This window comes from Heliconius melpomene, chromosome 21 (assembly GCF_056956725.1).
Source record: "Heliconius melpomene rosina isolate 202511_hmr_F chromosome 21, ASM5695672v1, whole genome shotgun sequence".
NCBI classification, from domain to species: Eukaryota; Metazoa; Arthropoda; class Insecta; order Lepidoptera; family Nymphalidae; genus Heliconius; species Heliconius melpomene.
This window is the reverse complement of record NC_140409.1, coordinates 13,876,158-13,900,509: the sequence shown is the minus strand read 5'-3', so window position 1 is coordinate 13,900,509 and position 24,352 is coordinate 13,876,158. Positions and strand designations below refer to the sequence as shown.

The following is a 24,352-nucleotide window of genomic DNA, read 5'->3' as shown; positions in this document are numbered from 1 at the left end:
TGATACAGTCGTACCCTTGTGTCCCTGCGCTACGAGGTCCTCAAAGCACGAAGGCCTCAACGATGCAAAAGGTTAAATAAACAATTTTACCTGCACTTTCAGTAAATAGAATTTCCAGGATTAACGTCGAAGAAGTTATTTCGTTCGGTCGCCGGACTGTGATAAGCTAGTTTAAAACTAAGCTACGGCAGAAAAATAAACTTGCATTGCAAATAGAACTATAAAACTTTGATACATAGATTTACCAACAATTTTACACTGAAAATTTACCATACGTAATTACCACTACACAGAATCATATTGTATTAACATTTCAATTACTTTCATATTTCTTTTTTTTTTATAATTCAATAGAAAATTAAATAATCACAAAAGAAACTACTTATTGTATCTCTAAAATTCTAAAATTAAATAAAAAACAAATAAAACAGAGAATTAGCTTCAATGATAAAAAACCTTAGAATTCCTTGGAGAGTATGTTTAAAGATTGATGACTGTAGAAACGTATGAAGTGACTATAAAGGGCGACGCGGCGCTCAATATCCATTATTTATTTTACATGTGACATATTAGAAAAGGTGAAAATTGACTAGAATTTAAATGATTGTAAGGTTCCGTAATTTAAAGTTAAACTAGCATCCCTACAAGATTACTTTGTTATGTGTTTGTGTGTCTGTCGGTCTTTCCGTCTGTCACGAACATTTTCCTAAAGGTTCCGTGGAGGTGAAACTATAATTAGTGAGGCAGACGTGGCACAGTTGCTTAACATCTTACGTAAACATGATGGTTATGGTTTCGATTCCCTCTGGGGGAATTAATTATATTAATTTCCTCATTTTTTGGTAACAAAACAAAGCCCGGCGTTGAGTTCCGCTCAACACGCAATGTCTCGAATATATTTTTATAAAGAGAGAATAAAATCCTAACCCACTAAGCAAAAGAGATTCCCCACTGTACCATCATGCTATCATTGTTTTAAAATAAAGAAAATAAGACAAAAACAAACTAGACAAAAGAAACATTTTAACCTAATTTTTGACTTGCGTCCGAGACATTATTAATTGTTTTTTATATTAAGAATTAAAATATACGATGGTACCTGGGTTTGTAGTGGGTTCAATCTCCTCTAGGAAAACTATTCATGTCAAAAAATATTGACTGCTTCCTTCTTATAAAATAAAAAGGAAGAAACGGAAAGCGAATATATTCTCTCCACTCACCTCGCAAAAAACGAACAATAAGTTATTACTATTTAACATATTTATTTAGGTCGACATTGTTTTCCACATGTAGCAAAGTAGTCAGAGCGAAGTTAGTGTTAGGACACTCCTTTCGCTCTTTCGCCTTTCTGGTTGGCGGAACTCAACGCTGCATTTGGTTTATATTATTAGACCGAATCGAACACACAGCCCACCCTTTTAGAGTCTGACATATCGAAAAAAAGACCATTTGAAACTCATCTAACTCAACAAGTGCTTTAAGTTTAAAAATAGTATTATTGATTTGTTCCGTTTTTATTAACTTTACTTCTAGAAAAAGTTTCGCAAGGTTTCATAGGAGCGTGGGGCTAGAAGGTAGAATACTATATAAGCTCACCAAGGCTAGTTTCAATGTCGGTAAAAACAATATGAGAGTTGAAAATTGATGAATGAATAAATAGGTCAGTTCTCAACACGCTTTTATTAGGTCGAGCTGTTGAACACTAAATTTGGCCCACTTTTAATAATTGTGTTATCATGAACCTCGGCCAGGGCAAGTTGTGGGTTCGGTTCCCATTTAAGGAAATGATGATATTTAATATTTTCATTTCTTCGCTCAATTTGTGTTGCCGATGCAAAGCCGGATGCTAGACTGACTCAGCAGTACTAAACAATCAAAATAAAATTTCCACATAAACATGATTGAAATGAAAATCGATAAAGTTAATTCAGTTGAGTGTGGATAAAATTAGCTGAAAACAAAACAAAGCGAGGTGGAGTTAAGTTCCACCTGCCAACATACAACGTGCTTGAAAATTGTCGCTCTGCTTTAATACCAGACCAGACCAGATGAAAATATTTCAAGATAATAAATATTTCCTTATCAGATTGAGAATCGAACCCGCAATCTTTACATTTACATTCGCAAGCTTGCGTCCATGTGCCACGATGTCCTCGTCAGCTGAGAGGAGACGTCGTATTCAATATTCCTGACATCAGCATCGACAGATTTGTACAGTATGTTGGTTTGGCTTTATCCTCATAATGTCAGTAGTAATTAACACTTACAAGAGGATGACAGAAAACAGCATGGACTTAGCTGAAGGTTATTGTTTCTGAGGACGAGGGGCTTGTGAAACTCACTAGGTTTTAGTACAACTGAATCATGACAGAATATACATATATAATGTGAGCTATATGAGGGTTGGGTGATTCGAATAAACTAACTAAATTTGTTTCTCTGTAAATAAGAGTCTATATTATAACAAATATTATTAAAAGCATAATTACAATATTATGTATAAATATTGCAAATTACCTGTAAATAAGAGAAACGTCAATTAAAGTTAATTATTCGTCTCTCTCTATTATCTATTATTTTTATCCAATTTCCTTTGGTTTATAGTTATTAATCTTACATTGCTTTTATCTTCACATGTATTCACTTTTTATTTCTTCGACGTGGCTGTCAATTAATTATAGACAACTGACGGGTGCCATAAAAAAGGAACGCTATATTTAAAGAGAAAATTCTCTATATACATATCTAATGATAAAAAAAATCACCTCCACGCTGTATCCTGCACACAGCAGAGCAGGCAGAGTGTTAAGACACTCCGCTCCGCACTTTCCGCCGAATTCTGGAGGCATTGCGTATTGAGTGGCGTTACTCAACTCTGCGCTTTGCCTCGATACCAGAGCGAAGAAATGAATTTATAAATGTAAATAAATATTTCCTTTGCTCGAGTGGGGGTAGAACCTACAACCAGTCGGTTTTGCAGCACATTTTGTGTCTCTGCACTACGACTTTCCCCTATATATATAGATGATATACATATATATAAATATATGTGGAACGCGTATCTGATTAGAATAATTTCACAGAACAACTCCCCAAAAATTTACAGGTACATAAAACTAAATTTACATATATGTAGGGTATTTGATAAAATTATATATTCTCGGAGAATATTATTAGTGACGAACAAAATCATAAAATTATATTCTACGGTGGCATATATTTTCTAACTTTATGTTGTGGCTTCACATCCGAAGCAAGTAAAGCCTTAATTATAATAAATTATCGACTGATGAAAACATAGATTTCAGTAAATAAAAGTTCTCTGTTTCAAGGTATCTGATTCTCTCGGGCTCTCTGTTTCTCTGTTTCACCTATGATCCTCTTTTATTACAGAAGAGTTTAGTGTTACAAAAACCGTTCCCGACTTTCTGTCAAGAATTTGAAATGTTGCGAATTGAATAGCAGAATTCAACGCCACGCTATATCTACAGGAGCAAGGAAAAGAAAATTACAGACAGAGACTGTGTCACGACCACGATGGTCTCACGTAACCTCTCAAAAAAGAAAAAATGGAGAATTTAACCACTAGGCGGCGAGACAAAGCGCGGCATTGAGCTCAACATCCTCCAGAATTCGGCGGAAAGTGGGGGACAAAAGTCTCTGAATGGGAACAGAGCTTCTAAACACGAGGTTCCCAGGTTCCCTCTGTCTATTCTACTCTGTGCGCTCACTCTAAAGTTAATTATTACTCTCGGCCAATATTTGTTAATATAGTTTCAATTTACGATAAAACGTCGCGAAGTAGATTCTATATATAGAATTCATTTAAACCGTCCATTATTTTAATGCAAGTGAATATATTTATAATTATTTTAATTTAATTTATATTTATAAACTGTGCGGATACAACTTATACCGCACAAAGCAGTGTAGGCAGAGGGAACCTGGGAACTTATTGCCCAGACGCTCTGCTCTCAGTAAGACAATTCCGTTGCCTACATTCCTCAAAATTTTCAAGGTATTACGTAAATGAGATTTGCCTTTGCCCCGCTGCGATTTGCCTTGTTACCAGAGCGAGGAAATTAAAATATTAAATATTTTATTTCCTCTAATGGGAATCCAACCCACAAATCTCTAGAATTCGTCAGAAACTGGAGAAGTGGAGTGGATTGTCTTAATGGTAGCGGAGTGTCTAAACACTAAGGTGCAGGATCCATTGTGATGGTAACTAAATGCAGGTTCGCCTCTGTGGCTAAATGGAAAGTACTAAAAGTTTCGACTCATATTCTATGTGTGGGAGGTGTCCTCTGATCGCAGGTACAGTGCGTTACATAAATGATATTAACGTGATATAATATAAATATGTATATATAAAAATTAGGCGGTATAGTCTTCCTCGATAAATGGACTATCCAGACTAAAATATTTTTTCAATTCTAACCAATAGTTCCTGAGATCAGCGCGGTCAACCAAACAAACTCTTCCACTTTATGACACAATAGAAGTATGTCAATGAACAGCAATTATGACAGTGTTAACATAACTAACATTATACTTATAAGGCATTTGCCTGAAATTCGCGAAAATTTTGTGGTAAATTTACTTAGCCGTAGTGGTGCGGTGAGACATCGCTTGACTGTAAACGCGGCGGTTGTGAGTTTGATTCCCACTCGGAGTAAACATTTTATTTACTTTATTTTCATTTCCTCATTATATTTCATTTCCATATTATATACACATAAATCTAAACAACAATAGCTTTTATAATATACTAGCGGACGCGCGCAGCTTCGCTTGCTTATTTAGGGGTGAATTCTAATAAACCATGAACCATATGTTCAATGAAATATTTTTAAGAGTCTAAATTTTAAATTTTATAAAAATCGGTGCCGATTTAATTTTTTTTCCATACAAACTTTCAACCCCAATTTCACCCCTTTAGGGTTAAAATGTTTTAAAATCCCTTCTTAGTGGCAACAGCGGTTACTTGCGTCTTACCTCAGGTAGTGAGGACAAGTCCTTTTATATATATAGATTAACACTATAACTTCGAAAATCATTTTCAGTGCCTGCTTTCAATCACAAAGTAGTTTAGTGTAATTACATACAAACATACTCGTCCATACACACCGTAGTAACCACTAAACGTAATCCTCTTATGCAGAATTAATTTACCTACATTCAATTGAATTGAAATGTCAGTTTTGTCAGTCATGTTAGTTACGTCTCATAATGATATTATTTTAATTATAATTAAAGTATTTTTTTAGAGTCACGCTGTATCTAGCACACAGCAGTGCAGGAAGAAGGAACCTAGTGTTAAGTCACTCCGTTCCCGATTTTACACCAAATTTTGGAGGCATTTCGTTATGAGTGCTACTTATTACGAATTCAATGACGTGCTTTTCCTCGAGACCAGATCGAAGAAATTATAAGATTAACATTTCATTTCTTTAAGGGAGAATCGAACCTGCGACCTGTCGAGTTGACAGTCACAGGCTTGTGCTCCTGCGCCACTGCTGGTCTCATATAGTCGTTATGACAGTTAGGTCTCATAATGTTGTTAAGGTACAAAGCGGCACTTAGATATAGTGTTTAATAATGTTTAATAATTGCCTCTTAAAGATCACTGGTGTTTACCTTCATCTTTGCTGTGAACATGACATCTATATATATATACTAGTGGACCCGGACGCGGCTACGCCTGCTTGAACTATAAGAATATTTTCGCGTCGGTCATACTGTGCCGCCCGTAGGCTAGGTCATTTCGAATCAGTGACATCTCCTTAATTATTTATCAAACTTCATAAGGATGAATATCAAAATGTCGCGGTACCGGTTGCGTAGCGACGCGACGGTTGTTATTAACATGGCAGAATAAATTGCATGTCAATTTAGAAAGTACTTTAATTTATTAGTTTATATGTGTAATGTAATGTTATATAGCCTATAGCACTTCTGAAGAATGCAGCTTTTATACAAAACAAAAACAATGTAAATCAGACCAGTAGATCCAGAGATCTTAGCGTTCAAACAAACAAACAAACAAATAAACAAACAAACAAACAAACAAACTCTTCCGCTTTATTATATTAGTATAGATATAAAACTGTAAAGAGGGTAAAATCTGTACATTGAATTTAAACTAAAAAAAAACACTTCAGGGGGACTCGATACAACTAATAGAAGGTAAAAATATGATTTTTGGAATTCTTGTCTGTCTGTCTGTCTGTTGTGACTCTTTAACTCAAAAACTACTGGACAGATTTAAATCAAACTTCTTTTGTTGCATAGCTATTAGTCTTCGGCAACATATACATATATATATACATATACGGCAACATATACATATACGGCTATAATTTATTTTGATAGCCCGAATACCTGATGTGAGACCCTAGCAGCCCGCCTAATCTATAAGAGATATCAATACAACGCATTAGGAAAAGTTATTCAGCGTGATGAGCATTTTCTGTTGACATAAAAAAAATGGATCCAATGTGGAACCCCAGTCACCCAGCTAAACTTTATTACATATAATTCGTCAGTCGTCTTAAAATAAATTATTCTACGTAATAAGCATTTATTTTGACGTTTACGTAATACCATAATTATTATTTAAAATGGTTCAACACCAAATGATATAAATTTAAGTAAATATATACAATTCAAATATTTTTTTTAAAAAAATCCATAAATCGGTAACATATTTGTGTATCACAAAAAAAAAGATTACATTCTTATAATTTTGAGGCCCGTTGTGGCCCAGTGGCACAAGCACGCGATACATACACGACTGGTTCTGGGTTCCATTCCTACTTGGAGAAATGAAATATTTAATATTTTCATTACCTCACTCTGGAACGAGGCAAAAGTAATTTTATAATATCAATAAAACATACGAAATATCTTCTTTTTTATAAAAATTAATCGCTGAATATGTTGCTAAGCGCAAATCTCGAGAGCAGCTGAACCGATTTCGCTAATTCTTTTTTTATAATATTTCTTGAAGTACGAGGATGGTTCTAAAGGACAGAAAAAAATAAAAAATTACCAGAAAAGGTCCAAAACCTTGACTTTTCTATATTCCCATACAAAAGATTCGTATTAATATCTACTTAAAAGTCAATTTGGACTTTAATACCCTACTATAAAGTTTAAATGTTAGTAGCTTGATTCCTGGAAAGCAAAACAATTGAGTGACGTTAGTATCGTATAAATATTATAGCCCAAGAACCCAGAGCTGCCAGACCGACGTCATTTTAGCAAAGGTGAAATTTTGAGGACTATTAGTCTTACATGTAGTTAAGACAGTATGCTTACTCACTAACTTGAAAATGGGATCTTTTCAGAGGTAGAGAAAAATAACGGTATATCTCTTTCTGGGAAAATGATAAAGCCATCGGATTGATCTGGTTGCTTAGGGTCTGGGGCTAGAGGGGTCTTGAAATAGTCCGTAAATAATATATTTTCAATTTTAGATTTACTTTAATGTAGTTTGCCGTTTTTTTTGACGTCTGGCAGAAGTAAAAGTCCACGTGAAAGAATGTGAAATACACATTTTTTACTTTAAAACATATATAAACACTCTCTTCCTTGCTTAAGGGAGCGTTTTCAATTGACACTTCCAACTGAAAGACCTGTACCCTCATGTGTAACTCTAAGAAAACTTGAGTGCCCTATATTTAATACCTCTTTCTATGAAAAATCCTTCTCAGTTCAAGCTGTGCGCTTATGGAACTCACTACCTAACTCTATACTGTCGGGCAATCCATCTCTAAATACTATTAAAATCAAATTAAAACAACATTTCTTAATCTCAATTAGAATCTTTAGTAGTCGCTTTGTCTTTTTTTTTATTAATTTTCTTTTTCTATTTCAACTCTTTTGTGTCATTGTATATATTTATGTAGGTATAGTAATATTGATTAATATTATGTATATTTGTATGTAGGTTTATTATTATTATTAACATTATATTAAAATACCGCACCCGAATCATTTCTTTTAACTTCCCCTACATTCAAGGGTTTCTGGTAGAGATCTCTATTAGAGATAAGTTATCCATTGTAGGGGAGAGCGGGGCCAAAAGTTCCGATTTTTTTTAACCTCAAATATTGCTACGAATACTTGATTTCAGTATTTATACAATATAATCAAATTCAACTTACATATCTAGACTTGCAATTAAAACAGTAATTTGGGGTATTCTTTGTAAGACTTTTTTTATTATAAATTTTTTTGTGACTGAAGTCGGAAAGTAACAACTTACCCCGACTTGGGGCAAGTTGTTAACAGACCGGGGTAAATTGTTACCATATTTTTTAAAGCTATTATTTGCATAATAAAAAACAATAAATAATCGAACAAAGCCTGTTTACCTAAGGAATAATCAACAGTATCATAATAATCACCAGGCGCAAAAGCAAATCTTTTTTAACCGACTTCTGTAAGAAAAGGAGATTATCAATTTGACTGTTTTTTTTATGTAAGTATGTTACTTCATAACTTTTGATTAGGTGAACCGATTTTAATGATTTTTTTTTATTTGAAAGGTAGTGCTTCCCATGTGGGAACCAATTTTTTTTAATTCTATTTTTGACAATGGTATCTATGAGAAAATCACATAAGTATTAAATTTGTATTGGTATGTGTGCGACAAAATGACGAATAACTCAATATTACGCCAACCGATTCCAATGATTTTTTTCTTATTTGAAAAGATACACTTCAAGGATAGTTTGATGAAAGTTTGGTTAGGTTCCGATTATAAAATCTGGTGAAAATTGAGAAAATTTGTTTTTATTTTGGTAAATTTTAATTATACTGGAATATTTACAAGAGAAAACTTTGTTAAAATTATTGTCAGAAGTAAGATTCCCCATCGTTGCATTTCTTTTCAACCAACCTCAAAAAAGATGTTTTCATTTTCAACCGACTTCAAAAAAGGGAGAGGTTCACAATTCGCCTGAATATTTTTTTATGTATTATTATTATTCTTGTCGTATATTGACAAAATGTTAGTTTCCACAAAAATAATACCTAATTGAGTCAAGTTTTACATATCACAACAGATGCCACTCGTTAACAACCACTACCACCACAACTAAGACTGATTTAAGAAGTATCCTTTTAAGGTTACTTATCACTTAAAATCGTGAAAAGAATTAATTTTGAACAATAAAAAAACTGATCCGAAAAACAACGAACTAAAAAGTAAAAGATAATTTTACATAAAATAAAACTTATTTTGATTTTGTTAAACCAAAATAATAAACAAAGATTTTATAGCTTTAGCTTTTCGCGCTCAATATGTATATGTAATCCTTTGGTAATAGTTTTTATCTTTGAAAACTACATCCGCTGCTTTTTGCATCAATCAACAAAAAATCAACTCGAGGTTATGTGTGATCATATCACACATAACCTCGAGTTGATTTTCGAGCATAAGTCTGCATGTTACTAAATTACAATATGTTTTAGTATGAAAAATTACAATATTTACATCCCATTATCGGTACAAATGAATTAGCGAAAGTTTTTCCGAGGTCACAACATGCCCCAAAAAAAGGGAACATCTAGCCCCAAGAATACGTGTTGAAAAAAAATTAAATATAAATAAGATTAGGAAACATAAATCATTTACAAATAGTGTTCCGAAATAGTAGATAATATATGTAAAAAAACACTAACATACTCGAGGCTAATCGTTAAAATTTGTGAGACAGACCAAAAATATCAAATGCGAAAATATTTACAATCGTGCACCAACGACATCCGTGTGCTATTCCACTGGTATTGGGTACCAGTGGATTGTTCAATATGATGGCCATGGGTGCGCTATCACATTGCATTTCACTATATGTTTACTAAATATTCCTCTCACTTTTCTCCGCGAAATTATTTCCATCGGAACAACTTACCTCGGTAACTTTTAGCCCCGCTCTCCCCTACACATTTTTTCTATTGTCATAAGTTTCCTGTACTTTCTTTCTTGTGTGGTACATAAATAAATGAGAAAAAAAAGAGACTTTCTACTTTAACGCAACTGGAAGTGTGCTTTAAGTTGGCACTATCTCTGAAGGTTTTTTAAGTTAGAGAGTCTTAAGTACATATTAGACTATCAATCCTCAAAATTTCAGCTTTGTTAAAATGATGTAGGTCTGGGGGCCTTGGGAGCTCAGTCTATTAATGTCAATATTTGTCAATATTTCTATAGTAGATGTCAATTGAAATGTAAACGTTTCATGGTGCGTCTATATTACTAAATCTAAAAGCCACAAATTTTATAAAATTAATAAAGTGTTGTGTATTTGTGACTTACTAAATATGCCTTCTATAAGGCGGTGGACAAATTTAGACAGAAGAATCTAATCGAACATGAAGATTGCAATGAACGTGAGCACGATAGTTGACTGATAATTGTGCAAATTTGAATCGAGCTGCTTTTTGTTACGATATATGAATTGATGACCACAACAGTGCCTACTGCTGTGTTGCTATTGGACCTATGAACTCAGCTTGCCAATATTGTAAGGTTATTGCAAAAACTCAGTTTGCCAATCAATTTGGTGGCGCCATGATTTTATTATAAGCAGGAGGATTGCCAGTGGTTCTGAATTCATGTTTAAACTGAATTCATGTTTAAAGTCCTCGAAATTGTGGAAACATGTCAAGGTATTACATTTAAGCAAGAATATGCGTGTCATGTTGCAAAATGATCAATCTGGAGACATATTCTCTAAACAACTCATTGATATTGGTAATGGCAAACTTCCTATATATGCGCTGACTGGCTGCATCACCTTTCCTGATTGTTTTTGTCAGTTAACGTAATCAAAAGATGAACTCATTCATAAAGTGCTTCCAAATGTTGCTGAAATGTTGCTGATTATTTAGTCCATAATTGGTTGAGCGAAAGAGCTTTACTGAGTGCCAAACACGCTCATGTAAATAAATTAAAAATAAATTTTCAAGATGGCATTCCTGGCAAAATAAGGACACATAAGTCAGTTGATACGGCAACTAATGAAGATGATGTCGTGAACTATCCACCGGAATTCTTAAACTCACTGGATTTGCCAGGATTGCCGCCTCACAACCTTCAATTAAAGCTTGAATGTGTAGTTATAATGTTGCAAAATATGAACCAACTGAAACTTTGTAACGGCACACGATTAGCGATAAAAAAATATTGAATAACGTAATAGAAGCAATTATATTGAAAGGAAAGTATAAAGGAGAAGACTTTTTGATGATGCGGGGCATCCCAATGATTTCAACTGACATACCATTCGAGCTTAAAAGACTACAGTTTCCAGTACGGCTTGCTTTCGCAATGACTATAAACAAATCCCAGGGGCAGTTATTAAGTGTTTGTGGTATTAATATAGAAAGCTCATGTTTCTCGCATGGTCTATTGTATGTTGCCTGTACCCGTGTTGGAAAACCATCTGCTCTGTTTGTTTACGCGCCAGATAACCAAGCAAAAAATAACGTGTACCATAAAGTACTACAATGAAAATGAAACTGAATTTAGAATAAGTAAAAATAAAATATAATAAGTAGGAATCATAATAAGATATCGGAAATTGTTATTTTTATTATAATTTTTAATGAATATTATAAGAATTAAAAATAATTTAAGTTATTATTTTTTTTATCTTACTAGCTGACCCGGTGTCGCTAATAGCAGAATGCATATTAAAAAAAATCGACTGTTAGGCGATACGAAGTTCGCGGGTCTGCTAGTATTTAAATAAATTTGTAATGGATTAGACTTAATGAAGGTACAAGAGTGCAACTATAAACGTGAGGATTGTGGGTAGAATTCCCACTCGAAAAATGAAATCTATATATATAAAATCGAAAGGTCACTCACTCATCACGAAATCTCAGAAACTACATGTGCTAGGAATATCAAATTTTACATAGGAGTTACTTATAGGACGTAGGTGCTCGCTAAGAATCAGCAATATCGGGAATTTGCAATATTCGACTTCTAAGAGGTTGTTTTTGGGGTCGAAAGTTTGTATGAAACTTCGTTACTACAAATGCTAGGAGTGTCAAATTTTGCATAGACGTCACTAGGACGTATTCATGGAGACAGAAATTAATAATAACATAGTTCACACGGGTGTAACCGCGAGCGGGCCGCTAGTATTTAATATTTTTATTTCCTTACTCTGATAACGTGGAAAACCGCGGCGCTAAGTTTCGCCACTCAACTCGCAATGCCTCGACCATTCGGCGTAAAATGGGGAACAGAGTGTCTTAACACTAGCTTACATCTGCCTAACTCTGCTAAGTGCGGGATACAGCGTGAAAAAGCAAGGTAGTTCAATTCTAGTATAATATAATAGAGGAGCTAAAATTTTTAACGAATGCTATAAAATTAATCGTTTCTCAACTTCGTCCGAGTGCACTGCGATGATTTATATAAAATGTATGTCGAAAAAGCTCAGAACAGAAGTTTGTGCGGAAGTTTATCTGGCAGTCTACAACGTCCGGCTTCCCTCGAATTAACCTATTACATTATGTAGTTACTACAACATTGCCTACTGAGTGACGGCACTCAACGCTGCGCTTTGTCTAATGGAGCTTTATAATTAACTTTTTTTTTGTTTCACGGTGTATCCCACTGTTAAATGACGGAATTCAGCACGGTCGACGAGTTGTGGCCACCGTGAAGTTAGCTGATAGATGTTTGTGTTTTTTTAGTGTACAATGCGCAAAAATTCCAAACGCCTAACTTCAGAGTGGCCAAGACATAGCGGCTTCACTCTCAACCGGCGTAGGTACTTGTTAATCTCGAAAACTTTTAGATGTGTGCTCATTTAATTTGACAGTAGGGTAAGTTAATTTGAACAAGTTTTCTCTGCCTATACTTTCTATCTCCATTTTAGCGAAATCGATCAAAATTAGTATCTAAAGATAGATGTTATGTATATACATGTGATAAAAATTAAGGTCCCTCTATGTTTCTGTTCAAGTGTTTATAGTTATTTACACGATATTAAAACACAAACAAACGATTTTAAATTGTTTGTCTTCTCTCTGTTGTTCTGTTTGTCCGGAATAATCTCCGGAACGTCTGGACTGATTTTTATGGGACTTCCACTGAAAGGCAGAGGTTGTAATAAACCGCGAGCTTTTTGCGATCAAAAGCAAATAAAACCCAAAAAAGGAATCATAAAATCCTAAAAACTACATTTTATTTAGAGTACAATAGTGGGGATACTCGTTCAATACACTAAAGTAAGTACACCACCAGCGGGCGAACCCATTAATTTTAAACAAATATTTACATTTGTACAAGATATTCGCTTCTAAGTTAACTATCTATAAAGTTTAGAAACGTATTGGAAACACTTTACTTGGCAGTAATCAAGTCAGAGGAACTTCTGTGTTCCCAATTAAAGTAGTTTCCTCGTATCGTGTTTGTATTTGAATCTGTAACTACAGTGCTTTCAGTTGATTAGATACCAACTTTGCAATAATTGTCAATATCAGTTACGTTATATTTATATATATGTATTATTTAGTAATTTTGAAACAATAGAAAACTAATACTATATATATGTTTGTTATTCAATAGTTTTATTGAAAGTCATTTGTATTGAATAAAAAGTTGTTATACAGGATGTCCCAGGAGTCAACGATAAAACGAAACCAAGTGATAGACCAAGTCGTGACAGTTATGAGAAAAATATAAAAAAAAATCTTTGTCATGTATTTTTCATATTATATTGATTTTAAAAAATATCGCAAATACCGACACCCTGTGATGGTTTTTCAAGTCCCAGGACTACAAATATTACTCTTTCTTCATTTTTTTTCTGTAATGTAATCATGAGTAACCCTTCTGTGAATTACAGTTTAAGATTTAAACATACCTGCATCAGTTTTCAATAAAATGTGGTGTTTTTGCCAAACATTAAATTCAAAATATTTACTACACCCAACTTTAACCGACTGTACTATAAAAAAAATGTACTACACTGTTTTTGCAAGTAACTTTAAAAGTTGGCGCATTTAATCTGGATTCCGAAATGGTACGACACTTGCTGGATTACTTCTTTGTTGAAGAGAGAAAAATCGAAATACACGATAATCGGGATGACGTTCAGCTTTTTGGTATCTTTTCCGACACATTCTAGCTGCAACATTTGCGTTACATAACCATTCTCCATGAATGAAATGCATATTGGCAATGTGTCAAAGACCGAGTATATCGCCTGCGAGACCCCGGACTCGAGCACTGTCCTTATAAGTCCTGGGTCATACCCTAAGTTGGAAAAGTTCAGGTACCTTGGATCCGTCATGCACGAATCTGGAGGCATCGATCACGATCTCTATAAGACGGATAAGAGTTTAGACGGTATCCTGCGATCACAGACCACATCAGTGACCTCCCTAAACTAAACACTTAGCCCAGGCAACGCTTATCCGACTTAGGGGCTGAACGACGGCCTCAAAAATATAAATCTTCAAAATGTTAAACTGTCCTTTTATTTATCTCAATCATGTATGAAAAAATGAGGAACGATTTGGCTAACTGATATTCTTTCAATTTAATTATAAGTTATTATTGAATAATAACAAAACAAAAACAATGTTGTTGACAACAACAAAATCTTCTCTCGCTTTCTTTTTAGGTATAGTTTTTTAGTCCAAAAAAGATTATTTTAGGACTTCTGTTAAAAGATTTCATTTTCGAGGTTTCGCTTCGAGGCGTTGAGTTCCGCAACACAACACGCAATATCTTGACAGTAGGATAGGAACAGAGTGATAACAATACGGAAAAAGACAGGAGGAATTTTTATGTTTATATAATAAATGAGATGATATGAATAAGACAGTATAAAATATTATAAATTGCGCTATATTAATTGATAACGTCCTTTTAAATTATCATTTTTATTATGTTGTTTTCATTTTCAAACAAATATATCTCTTTATATAGTATTCTGATGTATGAAATATATTACTGTAAAATTTCATCGAAATCTGTTTAGTGGTTTTTGCGTAAAAGTGGAACAAACTTTAATTTGTTACTAATTTTGTTGTAGCGCCTGTTCAATTCTTAACACTTACGTACATAACTCGTTCATGAACAATTCTGTAATTCATTTATCGTTCCACAGATTAAACATATGTATTCTATTCTTCCTTCTCCTCATGGAAATACACAAACTCGTGGTACTTCTTTTTATTTTTTTATCCTTTATTATTATGTTTTAAATATATAAATTTAAAAAAATGTAATAAAATACAGCGAAGAATAACTATTATTTTATTGTTCAACAACCCACGTGTAAAATATATAAAAAATAAAAATTAAGCTTATTAAAAAAATATATATTAAAATCTAATTTATTATCTCTCTTTCTCATGTATTTAAAATACACAATCACATATTGTTATTAAAATTTTAATATTAAAATGCAGTATTTAAAAAACAAACTGGCGCCACAAACAAAATGTCTAAACGAAAACAAGACAGCGTAACAGGTGTCAGTCGCTCAGCACATGACGTTCAACTCTTAATTTTACCCAGAAAAAAAATACAAAAAAAAAGAAGAAAGAAACCGCTTAGCAAAAAAAATTCGCTCGAATTGCTCAAAACTTTGACTTACCTGGTGGGCGGGCCAAGGCGCACGCTAGCGCCGTAGCGGCGAGGACCAGCAGCATATGCATGCCTGAACTCTTCGACGAAGAATGATGGAATGAATGTTTACTGCTCGTTGGAAGTCCTGACGCGCACTCGCGCATCGATCGATACCGCCCACATGATAGCTACTTGATACTGGCAAGAGGACGTATTTGACCCTTTTGGGGAATAAATAACCTTAGCTCGTTGGAAAAAGGACTGTGGAAACCGCTTAGGACTTTTTTGAACTAAGCTATAGCTAGGATCGTGCATCCGATAGTTGGGATGTCCTGGAAATACGACTTTATGATGGATACTTTAGAGTCCAAATGAGGATATTTGATGTATTTTTAAATTCTGCTCCTTGCACGATATGACGTTTGGCGTCCATGCACCAGATAAGATAACGTTTACTTTTAGTGTGCCTTAAGCGTTATTTGTTATAATTTATATTAGAAGCTAGTTATATATAGGTACAAAATTATTTATATATTTTAAGATAAATTACCTTAAAATAGATATTATGTTGTATTTTTTTGTACATTTTAAATAAGTTTATTTATTATTCTTTAAAGCTTTTCGCTAAAAGATTTGTTTCACATTTAACTTTTTATGAGTTATTGAATTTTTCAGTCAAAGAACATCAATTTTATATTTATTTAAAGGTAAACCTCTATTAAACAAACGATTTTACTAATAAAACAGAAGCTTTCAAATAAAAGTTACGGCTCATTTGGTGCAACAATAACATAATTGCATTAAAAAAATAAACAAATATGTCATGTAGAATGATTTTGTCACTTTTCATTATTACTTCACTATAGGTACCATAGATAAATAAATAAATAAATTAATTAATTAATGATTCATACTTATATGTACAACTCTTAACTATTTTCATTTGAAACAGGTGAAACCACATTTTCGAAGCCGGCGTAGCGCAGAGGCACAAACGTATGCATGTATATTTACTATATATATATCTATATATATATAATCGAAAGGTCACTCACTCATCACGAAATCTCAAAAACTACATGTGCTAGGAATTCCAAATTTTGCATTGGAGTTACTTATAGGACGTAGGTGCTCGCTAAGACGGAGATTTGCAATATTCGTCTTCTAAGGGGTTGTTTTTGGGGTTGAAAGTTTGTATGAAACTTCGTTACTACAAATTTTGCATAGACGTCACTAGGACGTAGCCATGGAGACAGAAATTAATAATAACATAGTTCACGCGGGTGAAACCACCACGGGTGGTTTATTAATATTCTAATTTCTTTACTCTGCTACCACGACAAAGCGCGGCGATCAGTCCGAAAATTGAGGAACAGAATCTTAACACTCGGCTCCCTCTGCCTACCAAACTATATATAAAAATCACTTTCATGCTTTATCACGCTTACAGTGTGAAGCTGACTTTTAATACGCTATATTTTAGTAAACTATAAAATATAATAGCTTTTGTCATAAACATAAGCCCTTTCATAAAGGCGTAAGTAAAAACCTATGCACACTGCATTGTAACGTAATACCTGAAATACCGCTATTCACCTTTGTCGTTGCGTTCTGTTGAGAAGATTTATAAAAAAAATGATATTGAATCATTGAGGCCTGTTGGCCTCCTGCTGCTGAGGTCTGTTTCACTGTGTATCTCGCAAACAGCAAGGTAGAAGGAACCTAGTGTTAAGACACTCCGTTCCCCACTTTCCACCGAATTTCGGAAGTATAGTATACACCAGAGCGAAGAAATGAAATTATAAATTTAAATAAATATTTAATTTAATTTCATTCCCACTCGAGTAGGGATCGCCCCGCAACCACTCACGTTTACAGTCACACACTTGTGCCCCTGCCCCACGACTGGCCTCAATTATTTTTTTATTATATTCATTTTCTCGCTCTTTTTTAAGAAAATGCTGCGTTAAGTTACGCCTCAATGCAACGTAATGAATTCTAATGAAAAGCGGAGAAGAGATCGTTATGACGCCATCGTCCAACCACATTTCCGTTGTTGGACGTTGAATTATCACGGCGCGGCGTGTTGCCAGGATCTGTCTTCCGACTCCAGGTGCTCCACTTTGTATGGTCTTTATCAGGCACAGTGGTACTTATTCACATTTTTTTATCTTCAAGCTATAGCCCGCATATAGGATAGGTAGAGAGAACATGGTGTTAAGACATTTATGTTTGGAGGCAATGCGAATTAAGTGGCGGAACTCAAGCGAGCGATAACACTTAAAATTTTAAATATTTTATTTCCTCGAGTGGGAATTGAACCCACAAACGCACGCTTGTGCCTCTGTTAGACATATTAATACATATGTACATACATACATATTTATATATAATATAATATACCAATGTTATTATAAGAGAAGTAAGAAATTTCTCTATTCATATAATGTTATTTCTAGATCGTACTTCAAAAGCGATACTATTAGGATTTCGAATTTGATTAGGTTAAAAATGAGATGCTACAGTGGAACTGTACAGGGAGTGCCCTTTAAACCTACACCTACAAAATCAAAAACACTGCTTTGAGCTCATCGCCCTGCAACACGATGGGCTCATGGTGAATCCATGGAATGCTGAGTTATTTCCTCATAATATTACGTTACACTTGATGAGCATTCAATACAATACTTTATTTTACCATTTATATGTAAAATAATTAGAAAAAATAAAGAATAATAGGCCGCCATGGCGCAGTGATTGTAAATGCAACTTTTGTGTGTTCGATTTATACTCGAATTAATTATTATTTTCATTCCTTATTTTCATTCTTTCGCTTTGGTAATATACCAAAACGCGGCGTCCGTAACTCAACACGCAATGCCTCGAAAATTCGGCGGCAAGTGGGAATGGGAGTGTCTTAACACTAGGTTCCCTCTGCCTACCCTGATACCCGCGGGGATGGGCGTGAAGCTGAAAAAAAAAGAAAAAATATATAAAATAAAATACAAATAGTACAAAAATAGATCACATTGAAGTGAAATACGAGTAAAAAGAACTCGATGTGTCTTACCTAATGGGATTCCTTATTCACAGTACATTCTTGATATTTTACAAGGAAACGCATTTTATAGGCTAAGATAACTTTTATTGTATTTTTAGAATATGCTTATACTATATATTTTTAGGGTTCGGTAAGGAAAAAAGAAACCTTTATAACATCACTCCGTTGTCCGTGATATCGAGTATAGACAGGTTTTAATAGCCTGGAGTGTCCAAACTCTAGATTCTCTTTGCCAACTCTATTATTAACGGACTAACGGGACTAAAATACTGAACATATAAATACAACCACACCCATATTAAAATAGTTGTAACTTGAAAAATTGCAATCGTTTGGCCTATATTCAGTGCGCGCTGTCGTCCTCATTACCTACGCTAGTGGCGAGATGCGGGAGTAATGTTTTCTTTTCATATATCTATACATTTATAACTTATTTGCTTTTTATAGAAAACCTAGATTCTACATAGATAAGTGTGATAAGATACCTTATTATTTACTTACCCCTAGAATGCGAAGGCAGAAGGAACCTGGAAACCTAGTATTACAAAACTCCGTTCCCATTAAGACACAATCGATGCCCACTGAACACACAACCGTCACGTTTACAATAACTCTTGTGCCACCGGACCACGACGGTCACGAGTTTCACACACATCATATAGCAGAGTCTATAGAGACGACTACGTTATAATTTTTCTTCTCTAATTTCGAACAACATATCTATAAAATAAGAAAAATTAAAAATGTGGCGTTAAGATCCGCCACCTAGCAAGCAATGTCTCGAAAATTGAGTTGTGCGTCGCTAACGGATTGTTGTAACAATAGATTCCCTCTTCATCGAACCCACTATCACCACGAATTTGAATATTCCCCGAACATTTTAGAAGTAAAATACAAGCAAATTGTAACAAGAACTTGACAATCAATTTAACTATCGATCATGTAGATTGAAGAAAATAGTGCTGTCGTAGCGCAATTTACATATACTTGACTGGTGATAATGTGTATGTTGCGTTCCCTCGGCCTTGTTAGTTAACATGCGTTAAGTTACTGTAGAGAAATGTCTCTGAAACGGGAGAAAAGCGGAGTGATTTACCACTGGGTAAAAAAGCCGTCGTGACGCAAACGCGAGCATTCGAATATAAACGTGACGGTCTTGGTTTCGAGTCCCTTTCGTGGGAATGAGCTATATTCATTTCTTGGTTCTGGTGACAAGAAAGGGCGGCGTTGAGTTCCACTTCGAAAATTGAGCGGATAGTGGGGAAAGAAATATTTTAACACTAGGTTGTCTCTGCCTGCTGGGACTATGGAGAAATTATCTTTAGCTCCAGTAGGCTTTTGACGATCGAGAAGGAGTACGAGGTTAGTGGGTAGTATGGGTAGCCTAAATGTGCCTCTCAATGAACCCACTAGAGTCTCCACTCGGGTGGCGTACCCGTAAAAGGGTTCCAACACGACAAAAAAGGTTCCCTTTGGCTACCCTGCCATCTGCAGAATATAGCATGAAGTTAAAAAAGGAAAAGAAATAAAGAAGGTTGAATTGTGAAACAATCTAATAATGTTTGAAATTAGGAATTAATTTGGGTGGTAGTTGCATAATAGAGTGCCTTAACACTAAGTTCACCCCGCTGGGTGAATTAGGCACTCTATTAAAATAGGCATATTTTGTTATATGCAGTTCAGTCAACTAACCTTAATGAAAGTTATGAAAATTGTTATTAATAATTTCGTGGTCAAGATAAAACACAAAAAAAGAATACATTGTGCAAACGAAGTTAACAACAACAAACGAATTATAAAATTTATAAAAAAATCTTAAATTCCCCAAATAGCGGAGAGAGACGAGATACATTTAGTTTTATCTCTACACGGGTGTATTTTATTTAAGTGATCCATTTCTCTGCTCTGGCATTCTGAAATCCTTATCTTAACAAAGCGCGCCGATGAGTTCCGCGACGCCCGTGTAGAAAAAGGCGAACTAAATGTCAACAATAAACTTCCCTTATTTTTATTTACATACCTACCGTACTAGACTAAAGTACAATATAAAAAGGCGATATAATTATTCATAAATAATTATTTATCTCGTACTAAAAATGATATATTCGAGTATTTTCAATGAGCTCTTTAATTAACCGTATGAACATACATTTCACCGCATGTTTTACATTTCAAAAGTCACGAAATCACTGTTCTTTGTAGTGTAGTGTTAAATGTCAGATTTGTTAGTTTTCCGCAGTTAAAATTAAATATTTTATAGTTGAATATAATACAGTTAAATATTATTTTCGTCTATATAGCAGGGTAGGCAGAGGGAACATATTGCTACGAGAAGAAGAGAAAGAAGAATTCTGGAGACATTGCGTGTTGAGTGGCAAAGCCTTGACACTTTAAATAAATGTTTCATGCACACTTTAACTAAGTTACGTTTATAATGCAATCGCCACTGACAACGTGCCATACTAAAATTGCTATTGTAAACATAACTTTTCAGCTGTTTTCTTACAATTTTTTTTTATATGTGCAATAAAGAATATAATAATAAATATTAATTATAATTTAAGATTAGATTTATATATTTTATTGAAGTTCTTGCTTGCCATAACATCTCTATCTTTTTTTAGTTGCACGCTGTGTCCCCCACATAGCAAAGTAAACAGAGGTAACGTGGTGTCCGTTCCCATTAAGACACTTCCGTTCTCTACCTTCATTGAGGCATTGTACATTGAGTGGCGGCCAACTCAACTCAACGCGCCGCGCTCTACCGTTACCAGATCTAGCAAAGGAATATATTTAACAATTTACTCCCCCTAGATAGAATCGAACCCACTCACGTCAGTTTTACAGTTACATACATATTAAAATGCATACCACAAGTCCAGCTTGCACCAGCATTTCCTTACATAGATTAATATAAACTATAGCATAGGTACTCAACATTCACTAAACGAAAAGCAGCTTACCCAACAGTCGTAGCTCAATGGACGAACGGTAATGTTTGTAAATCTGGCAAAGCAACTAACACTTTGAAAGGTTTAAGCTGGAATAAAATGTAGTGGTGTTTGTATTTCCTATAATACTTTTATACTATAAAGGGCCAGCTAGTGCTTTCATATAAAATATATGTGTTTGTAAATGTAACAAAGAATAGCGTGTTTACGTTCATTTTATAGTGTAAATATTGGAAAAGAGCTTTGGGCGTTTTAAAGTGTACAACATCGTTTGACTGTAATTGTGAGCTCCTTTCAGAAAAAAATAATATTTAAATTGTATTTATTTCCCAAAGTAAGACACACATGAAAGATAATGCAATCGTAGTGCACAGGGGCACAAACGTGCGTCTGTTAACGCGGCAGGTCTGGGTTCGATTGCCACACAAGCAAATATTTAATAAGTCATTTCCTCGCCCAAGTATCGAGGCAAAGCGTAGCATTGGTGGCGAGTTCTGCCACTCAACTCAAATTCAGCAGAAAATGGTGAAAGGAAGTTTCATAATGGGAACGGGATACTAAAAAAAAACAAAACATGAAATCGGGTTCAAACTAAACACAGTGCAACTTGAATTGGGATGGAGAGCATAAAACAGAGTGTCTTGACACTAGTTTCTCTTGCCTTTATATGTACTAGATGAAAGACTAAATCACGTGGGCGGCCACTAATAAATAATACGTGCTTCAAGAAGAATGATCTTTAAATTAACGATCAAAGTTCTTTTAAATAAATATCTCGTTAGAAACTAGTTTACTTCTTAGAATGTTCATGGAATGGAACGAGAAAATATTATTGAAAGAAAAAATCTTATATAAAATATGTAAATAGCATTTATTAAATAATTCTAAGATACTTATTAGTGCTGCAATCTCTTCGATTCATTCACTCAGATACGTTTAACGAGAGTGACTACGCTACAGAATTATTGAAATTGTATTTTTTTAGATTGACTCTTTTTCCGACATAAGGCAACATAGTTTTAAGACACTCCGTTCCCTATGCGCCGCCTAATTTTCGAAATTTGCGTGACGTAACTCAACGCCGCGCTTTGTCTTTTTACCAGAGCGAGGAAATGAAAATAATTCTTTACCTCAAGTGGGAATCGTACCACCACTGTTACAGGGTCTGGGAGTCGAACCCAAAACCAATCTACCTATGCCACGACGCCCCTAAAATTTATTAGTATACCCATTTATTCTCTTACAAAGCTTATTTTAAAAATTCTGCAAAACTTTATTAATTGGAAATACTGTATCTAAAAACCGACAAAGCTATTTTCAGACCATTGATGTTTGACATCAAAGCTTTATAGGTCCTTTAACACTTTAAATTACTACTTTTGTCACTCACTGTTGGCGTGTTCCAAATTTTTTTTTTTAGCTTTACGCTGTATGTACTGTTTGTCAAGAGATTCCGTTTCCATTAAGACACTTCCGTTCCACAGTTTCCACCGAACTCTGGAGGTTTGATGTGTTAACTGGCTGAACTTAACGCCGCGCTTTGCCTAGTTAACAGACCAAGGAATTGAAAAAATCAAATATTTTATTTCCTCGAATGGGAATTGAACTCACAACCCGCTGCATTTACAGTCGAACGCTTGTGCCCAATTTATGTGATATATGAATACTAGTTTTCACAACTTCATTTGCTTAGTAGAGATCCACATAAACTAGGCGTCTTTACTTATTTAGAAAACCTAGGGTTTCTCATCAGGTGGTTTAAACTTTAATTCTGTTTTATCACTCATCACCTCATCTTTTGTTTTTATTTAACATTAGCACTGAACAACGAGAGCCTATTTGAGCTACACTTTATATATATTAAAAAAAAAACCACTTTCACGCTCCAGCACACAGCACGGTAGGTAGAGGGAACCTAGTGTATACACCGTTCCCCACTTTCCGCCGAATTATTCGAAGCATTACGTATTGACTCGCGGAACTCAACGCCGCGTTTTTGCCTCAATACAAGAACGAAGACATGAAAATGTTAAGGAACATTCACTCTAGTGGGCCGCCCAGCTCCACGACGGCCTCACGTATTATTAGATTAATATTTAGAACAATTTCTACAATTTAATAAAATCGTAAAAATTCTCATATAATGTGTAGATTTAATACTGCATTTCAAATTACTTTTCAATATAAATATTCATGTAGGTAGCTGTAGTTGCTATAAAAGTGCAAACACCAAACAAAACAAGGGAGCCAGGGTGTGTGGGTATTAGATTCATATTAACTTTACTTCTGTGCCACTATTACTATTTGCTTTGAGAGACACGTTTCAAAGTTACAGTTTTAATATCGTCATGCATTTTCTGTATTGTGGAGGTTAAGCGGGGTATTGGTAGGATAGGATAAATGTTGGGTAGGACATAAAGAAAAGTCACTCCGTTTTTCAGATACTGTTAGTTTTAAAGTTGTTAGATAGTATAGAAAAGAATCATAATTGTGCTTAAAAAATTTTATATTTTTTCCTTAGGGTATAGATACAGATATTGTGTGTTGATTGGTTGATTGGTTGCTGTCTTTTTCGTGCCGTGGTTTGGCCATAGAAGCCGGGTAACGACAACGGTTGTCTTTTTTATCTTGTAGGACTTATTTTACAAATTTTTGATTTTATTAGTTGAAACCCGATATAATTACTTTACCATTGCCGCAACCACCGATCATGCCCACGACCATTGCTTT

At 34.5% G+C, this 24,352-nt stretch overlaps 1 protein-coding gene across 7 annotated transcripts in view; it reads right to left on the bottom strand.

Annotated features, from left to right (window-relative positions):
• LOC146527364 (uncharacterized) overlaps positions 1 to 15,790 on the bottom strand; it is a 44,781-nt gene extending 28,991 nt beyond the window's left edge. For all 7 annotated transcript variants that reach the window (XM_085206724.1, XM_085206725.1, XM_085206729.1 and 4 more), the window contains exon 1: positions 15,639 to 15,790. In XM_085206724.1, coding sequence (XP_085062850.1) covers positions 15,639 to 15,774 — 136 coding nt within the window. In that variant the 5' untranslated portion in view covers positions 15,775 to 15,790. The remainder of the gene's footprint in view (positions 1 to 15,638) is intronic.
• Between the last annotated feature and the right edge of the window lie 8,562 nt (positions 15,791 to 24,352).